The sequence below is a fragment of the Aplysia californica genome, unplaced genomic scaffold (genome assembly GCF_000002075.1).
Source record: "Aplysia californica isolate F4 #8 unplaced genomic scaffold, AplCal3.0 scaffold00058, whole genome shotgun sequence".
NCBI lineage: Eukaryota > Metazoa > Mollusca > Gastropoda > Aplysiida > Aplysiidae > Aplysia > Aplysia californica.
In genome coordinates this window covers 1,921,821-1,929,996 of record NW_004797328.1, presented here as the reverse complement: position 1 = coordinate 1,929,996, position 8,176 = coordinate 1,921,821, and the positions used below count along the sequence as shown (strand labels likewise).

Here is an 8,176-nt window from a genome sequence, read left to right as displayed (position 1 = left end):
TGACATATATTTTGTGCTTTTATCCTTCTGTGAAGAATTATAAGATGTGCACATCTAATTTGCTCATGCGGGTAGACCAATTTATTTCCTTGCTATGTACAATATGTTTTTGGTAGAAAACATGTTTTTCCATGAGTAGTGGTTGATTTAAAATGTCCTCCTGCGAACACCCCCACATTCTGTCAAAGGCTCATATCTCTGAGTTGACTTGTATTCAGGGATGTGAGAAAGGAAATGGCAATGATGTGATGCTTTAACCTTGTCACTGAAGTAAACAGGCAGTCTAGGACTTCAGGGCATGGATTAGGACAGCTCTTCCTGGAGGTAACAGGTTAAAGGTGAGTGGAGGTTTGGGGGGGGAGGGGGGGTTGTGTGTATGGACACATGTGGAAGAATCGGTAACATTAAGAGCATAACACACCATGGATGTGCCTGTATGATCCTTTGTTGATGAGAGAGTTTAGATGAGCCGTGTTAAGAACGTACGTCAATATCGTTGTTGTAAGAGCTGTTGTTGTTGTTCTTGTTTCTTCTGTAGTTCAGGGCTCATGCCTGTCTGTCCAGTGACGTGCTGTCGAGCAGTGCTTGTCAACCTGGGAAGTCTCATCCACTAGTGGGGGATTTTGGTAGTTATGTTAGGCGATGGGGGCTGCCAGGGTACTGGCAGGTTGTTATTTTATGCCGCGCTTGGGAATACTCTTTAGTGGGCAGTACAGAAATATTGGCCTGGTGAAAGTGGCAAAAATGGGTGCTGGCTATAGGAAAGTTGACAAGCACTGATGTAGAGGATAGGATTAGGAGCTTTTATAACTTGTTGTTTATCGGACAGTGGTTCAGTAGTGTCTTTGGGCCATTCCCAAAGGAAGGACATTTTTCGTTCAAGCACAGTAGAATTGTAAATGGGCTGATTCATGTCACGCTCATAACTGTGCCTGATCTACAACAGGGAACTGCTGCTTTTTCTTTCCTAATCCTTACTATTGTCATTTTCCTCTACTTCTTTTGTATGTTTGTCACACTCTTGTGACCTGCTATTTCCGGGGTGCCTTGATAGTTGAAACAGACCTTGTGCTGTTGAAGCTAGAGTGGTGAGCACAGTAAGTCTGATTCCCTGTTAAAGACTTCTCTGTTGACACCCACCCCTTGGCGCTCATATGACCTTATGCAGTTGCGAGCGCCGTAAAACCCTCTACTATAATAATAAAAATAAGAGATCGGTTTTATTTTTTCCTTTGAAGAAACATACTTTTTACTAAATTGATGTGCTGTTGCTTTAGATTATTTCTACTACTGTTGCATGCTTTTCAGAATTTCTGGCCTTTTGGGGAATCAGAAACAAAGAAATATTTGCCCCAGGCCAGCCCCTTCTTTTCAAAGATAAATCTTTAGATTTTCTAGACTGCAGGTGCAGATGCAACTAAAAACTTTATTTAAGAAAAGTGTTCCTGCCCCCGGTTGTTTCAGTGTGTTTTTGTTTAGTGAATGTATTTAATCTGTGATAACTGATGGACAATGTCACAAAAGCTGCTAGCTTGTATTTTAACTGATGGACATTGTTACAAAAGCTGCTAGCTTGTATTTTTAACTGATGGACATTGTTACAAAAACTGCTAGCTTGTATTTTAACTGATTGACATTGTTACAAAAGCTGCTAGCTGGTATTTTAACTGATGGACATTGTTACAAAAGCTGCTAGCTTGTATTTTTAACTGATGGACATTGTTACAAAAGCTGCTAGCTTGTATTTTAACTGATGGACATTGTTACAAAAGCTGCTAGCTTGTATCATAACATTCCGACCAAAAAGTTTTGCAATCTTTTTTTCTCTCAGGGTTTAGTGTTCAGTTATGGCCCCTGCTCCCAGAGCTTTGTTGTCCGTACTTATGGAATTGTTTGGCTTGTCTGAATGCTCGTAAAGGCTTGAATTTTGTTTTTCTACTTTTATTTGCACTTGGATGAAGGCTGGCACTTTGGCCAGTAATTGTTCCAGGTCTCCTTTTTTGGTTGTTTTGAGAAAACGAAAGACAACAGTGCTTACCTAGTCAACGGTATGGCTTTTTGTGCTATTGTGAAAATGTCTCAATCATTGAATTTTGGGGAAATGAGGCACAACCCTGCCATACTGAGGATACAAAATAAATTACAGACATTTTTAACTTACCAAATACTGGAAACCAGAACAAACATAAATGACTTGAGCAATTATGTTATGACTGTGAAGATTATGCATTGCATGATAAGAGAATATACATTGTATCTTTAAAAAGGGATATATACATTGCATCAGTCTTAATTGATATACATTGTATTAGAATTAGTTCAGATTGCAACTGGTGCTAAGTTTGAGGAAGAGAACAGCGTCAGTGTTCCTCTTGATCTGACCTTAGGCCACATCATTGTACATTTTTTTCCTACATGATTGTCAAATATTTGTGGGTGATTATATACTTTAATTTTGGAAATGTAGACTGTGATTGCTTGGTGTTTGAATAACGTCTATATCTGCTAGCTGCTAGTCTTTATACTTCTTACCAGATCCTACTGTTTCTGGTGTATTGTAATCTACCTGTTACGTTTGTTTGAGCTCATACTCATAAAGTTTGAATCAGCTATCTAAACTATTGCACCAACTTTATCAGTCCTCAGGAAAGTCCTCATCCCAGCCTGTGTACTGTTTCAGCATGCACAAAGTTTTCAAAAGCTTATAAAATGATGAGCAGAACAATGATGCTTTTGGCCCTTCGTCTTGGATGGGGCTTTTAAAAAATGATGATTTGGTGTTTAATTATGGTTTCTGAGCTATTTGTGTTCTTTGAAAACAACGAGGAGAGGGCAGAAATTGTGTTATTTTGAGAACAGGTGATCTATAATGTAACAAAATTTCATTTTCATAACTTCCATTTTTATTGCTTTTTCTCATAAATTTATTTACATTGTGTATTTTGATTCCAATTATCTTCAGGGTTTGTTGTTCATTTCATAATAACCTAATTTTTGTGTAGTTGGACTTAGACAAATGAATAGTTGCATTCATAATTGAATTATTGGGTGATTGTACAATTACTATCTGCAGTGTGAAAAGGGGTGGGGGTGGGAGGGGTATGCTATCTGCCAGTAACTTTTTATATCCAAGAGCCCAGCTGTGTACAATTTTGTTTTGTGTGAAAAGCAGCCCCATCCCACCATACTCTACCCCCCTAAGAGTCTACTTCTGGTTTGGTGAAGGAATCATACCTTGTAATACAGTCCACTCCACTTGTAGCGAAGTCGGTTGTAAAGATCTTCGGACATAGCGATTTTTTTAGTGGAAAGGGTACCAATGTAACACAAACTCAATAAAATTGAAGCGGTTGTACCGAATTCACTACATCCGTCATGACAGCTGTAGTGATGCATATTCTTATCTCTGGCCCATATAGTTTATAGTAAAAATATAACGGTTTTAACGATGTTTCCCTGTTTTGACCTAGCATGATGAACCTGATGATGTTTTGTAATGTTACGCACATTCACACAATAGTATGAGGCATCGGACACTCAGCGAGCAATCTCCCACATGATACTATTGATAACCTTACATGATAAGCTCTGAAGCTGAATCTTAACTCTACAGTGAGGTTGAGTACTAGGATTATTTTCCTTGAATTTTTCTTCCAATGGCTGCTGCGATCTTCGGATGTAGCAATCTTTTTTCTGGTCCCCCAACGACATCGCTACCAGCGTAGTCGACTGTAATTGACTTATCGTCTTGGAAGGCTTCATTGTAATTTGCACTTGATCATCATCATCATCGTCCATGATTCCTCTATACACTTCACCATCATCATCATCATTGTTACTGCCTTTACTTTCTCACCACAGTGACAGGGTACAAGCCATGAACAAAAGCCTTCCACTTTTCCCATCTGGGGTTAGCTTCTTGACTGTTTTCCCATGTCTTTCCTTTTTTCTGTACACCATTCTATTGTGTACACTTGATGTTGTGTTTATAGTCTGTGAATCTCGCAGTTCTTTGTCTCTCATTTTCTACGGAGAATTTCGAAGACTCATATTTTCCTGTATTTTTCCTGACAGTTCCATGTTTTTGCCGAATCAAAAAGAAGAAACGTTTCCTGTGCCTTGCCCACCATAGATACCCTAGTGGGAGCTTTGTGTTCAGGGTTTTTGTGAAGTGTGAAATGTTTGCTGTGTTGCTGGCTGTTCAGGTCTCTTGCCTGCAGCTTTGCTTTGGGAGCTTTTGGTCAGGGAGAATTCACTTTTGAAATACATAGCCTACTCATAGTCATAGAGTAGAGGACTTGGGTTTGTCTCATACTTTTGAAAGTACATGGTTTGTCACCTTTTTTACAATTTGAACAAATTTGAATGGATATGTGCGGGTGGTTGGCAGATGCTCTGGTATGGTTTGCTGCTTCTTTTCTATCAAACATCAAAGACTTTTTTCTCTCCTTCTTTTCTTTGTATGTTACTCTCTAATAACACCTCTAATCTTTGGCGCTTATCTGCACTAATTGTGTTGCAGTGCAGCCAGACTCTTTCTAAAACTAAACACTGAACGGATGTGCAATGACTGGAGTGTTTTGAACTTTGAACAACAATTTTCCTGTGGGTTTTTTTGGCTTTTCATTGCAATGTTTTTGGGTTGTGTTTTTTGGTGGATTTAACATTTGTGATAAATTGACGAATGTGTTTCTGATTCTGATATATATACAATATACAGTTATTATAGTACTTAAATGTAAACCCTGTTTGTTTGCATTATAAACTTTATGGACATTGTACTTTTGGTTCCTCTACAGGAATAAAATGTTTACGTACCACATGAAGAGTTCGTGAGGTTATTGTTTTGTTCTGTGTCTTATTGTTGGCCACCTGTTCAGATGTATAATTTAAGTCCAAAATTATGATTTTATTTTTGTAGTCGTTTCTTAATCTGTTATTGTTTGGTTTGGGTAGATCTAAGTCTCTTATGGCGCTCACAACTGCACAAGGTCATATGTGCGCATGGTACACATAACATTACAGTTTGGTAGGAAATAATTTTGAATTTTATCTTGTTGGCGGCTCAAACCTACTCTTATCGATTTTGTACTACCAAGGGATCTTTAATGTGTGCAACTAGTACATGGGACCTCTTAGTTTTTTTGCCCTTGTCCAAGAAGGCTAGGTGCAGATCTTACCTACCGGAAGATCAGGAGAGTGGCTGAAAGACAGCAGTAAGATAAGAAGAATCCGAAGAGTAACGGTAGAAAGGCTACAGAAATAGTTAGGAGCCCAAAGCAGGAGGCAAAGGGGGTGGGGGCAGAAAGAGGAGATGAGAGTAGACAACAGAACATGGGATAGCAGAAAAGGAGGTGGAAGGAGAAAATTTTGGAGAAGGCAATTATTTGTTCCTGTCAGATTTCAAACCTGGGACCTATTGAATAAGTGGCGAACACCATAACTTCTAGACCATGAGAGCCCCCCCCCTTAAACTTTATTATTGGTTGCATGTGCATTTTTTTAAAGTTCAAATTCTAAATGTTGATAAAAGAAAGAAAAGATACATGATTTAGGTGCATGATTGTTTAAAGAATAAAACCTTTTTTCTCTCCTAAAAAAATTATTTCTGGGCTTAGGACAGTTGAACAGCTTGCTGACGAAAGATAATACATGATAGATGGTGCCTGCGGGTGGTTGGAGGGTGTCACTGGTAAATCCCAGACCGACGAGTCCAGAAATCTGTGGACTGGTCAGACTGCGAGAATAATCATATTTGCTGCCATTGCTGTGACAATCAGGGAGAACCTTGTATGTATTGGATTGAGTGGCTGCCATGTTACAAATGATGACGAAACAGTTCGGAATTTAAAAAACCCCCACGAAATTCGACCAAGAACGTATGGTTCGTAACAAGTTGCTACCTCTGAATTACAAAGTTCTATCTGCTCAGCAGAGTCTGTAAGATTCAGACCTCAGAGATGGGATGTTACCGCAGACTCCTTGACATCTCGTACGAAGACCACGTTTCAAATGCTGAGTTACGAAAGAGAATCGCCAACGCAGTGGGGCAGTATAAAGATGTACTGACCACAGTAAAGAGACGAAAATTTAAATGGTATGGGCATGTGACAAGATCCACAGGACTTGCCAAAACAATCCTGCAAGGAACCATACAAGGAAAGAGAAAGAGAGGAAAGCAGAGAAGGAGATGGGAGGAAAACATTACAGAGTGGACAGGAAAGACTATGGGTGGCAATCTGAGGAAAGCAGAGGACAAAATAGATGGCGAGAGCTGGTTTTCAGATGCAGTGGTGCCCCCACAGTTGCCCCAACCACGGGATAGAAGAAGAAGACATGCTCAGCACCTTTTTTTTATCCCTTGCCCATTTATATGAGATTGACGCCATCTGATTAGTAGAAAAAAAGTGCGTATGATAGTGTCCAATTGTGTATTACATGTATACTTAGTATAACAAGTAACTCTAATAGCAGAGAGATTCCAGGATTATTAGTTATTGATCTGAGAGCGGTGATGATTTTAGATATAATGGTGGTGATAAGTGATGATGTGGAATTGCGTTTTTAAGTAATGGTAGCGTTAGTCCTATCTTCCTCTGCTCCAGTGAGTCACGAGGGACGTGGGCACCCTCTATCCCGCTCTCTACTGGAACCATCCTTACGGTCACTGTGAAGTTCTGAATTAGTGGGCTTAGTCTCTGTTAAGGTGACATTGTTAGTGTTAGCCTATTCTATCGTGCCAAGACAAGTGTCGAGAGGAGCTAAGTGGGAAGACCGTATAGTGGCAGGTATGTTAGGGTATTTTTGTAAGCTGGTTGTAGGTAGCAAATTGGCAGATTATGATCTTCAAAAATGCATCTGCTCAGCACCTAGTTTTGGGTAATTTGACGTCAAAGATTTTAAGTTTCATATCATGTCAAGCTTTTGCTAAAGAATTTTTTTGAATATCCTGATAACGACTCTGAATAATGTTACGGTTTTGATAGAGTAGACAAAACATTTGATTTCTCACCTCGTGGTCTTTGTAACTCAGAACGGCCAAAAATGTCAAATATAACTTTGTAATTCCTAGGTACCGAAGTATCAAGGTTTTATAAAATCAATGTATATCTAGAGATTTATAGTATATTAATAATAGTAATAGCTGCATTATAAGTAGCAAGACCTTTTTAAATAAAAGGCAAATAAAGGAGGAAAAAGAAAAAAAACCCGTTTCATCCAAGGAAGTAATTAGAATTTAATTACAGTCATAATTACATGTACAAGAATATGCATTGCATAAAAATTGACATTTAATTTATCAAGAAAAGTACGTAAGAAAAACTAAACACAAAATAACATGACACACAACTCGAAAATGTATGGTCTTTTTTAAAATTTTAAATCGTGCCCTTTTTTTCAACCGGCGCTTTTGCGTTTTGTAGTCCAACAAATGTGCGTGTTTTCAATGTTGAAGTTAACTGTGATTGAAAACAAACAGGAGAAAGGCTGTTTGCTCTTTAAGTTCTTTCTTGATTGTCTCCCCCCCAATTGAAATGTAAATTCATTTTTATAACGTTTATTTATCAGTAAATTGCTCATCAAAGTACATGTGTAACGATGTGGGTGGTGGTTGGCGGGTGCTCTGGTGTGAATTGCTCTTTTTTTCTTATCACATCGTCCTTATCTCTCCTTTTTGTTGTTGTTGGTGATTACTCTCTTGTAATGCCTCTAATCTCGATTTATATGACCTTATCGTGTTGCAAGTGCCTTAAAACTCTTACTCTTACTAAAACAAAACAAAGTACAACGATGGATCCAACTGAAGTGTTTACAACAGCTGATTAGTTATTAATTTAATTGTTCAAATCAAGTTCGTCCCACATTCCTCCGCTCTCTTGCGTCACGAGGCACGCACCCTCTGTCCCGCTCCTTTGTGGAGCTGTCTTTACTACAAGTTTTACAGTGTCACTGAAAGTTTGCGCGAGCGAAGTCTCATGCTATGGTGGTGGTGACGTATGTGTGTGTGTGTTCACAAGTAGCTGAGGCACTGGTTGTCCAGCAGAACCTGGCCCTGGTCACAGATCCAGGGGTCAAAGGTCACGTTCTGCCAGTTGGACAGTCGGGCCTGGAGCTCGGTCAGCACGGCGCTGTACTTGGGCTCGTAGGCCACATTGTCGATCTGTGCGGTTTGGTG

General features: G+C 39.2%; 1 protein-coding gene across 1 annotated transcript in view; it reads right to left on the bottom strand.

Annotated features, from left to right (window-relative positions):
• Positions 1-7,712: 7,712 nt before the first annotated feature.
• The window catches only part of LOC101851108 (N-sulphoglucosamine sulphohydrolase), a 6,103-nt gene continuing 5,639 nt past the window's right edge, over positions 7,713-8,176 (bottom strand). The window contains exon 5 of the mRNA XM_005093138.3: positions 7,713-8,161. Coding sequence (XP_005093195.3) covers positions 8,012-8,161 — 150 coding nt within the window. The 3' untranslated portion in view covers positions 7,713-8,011. The remainder of the gene's footprint in view (positions 8,162-8,176) is intronic.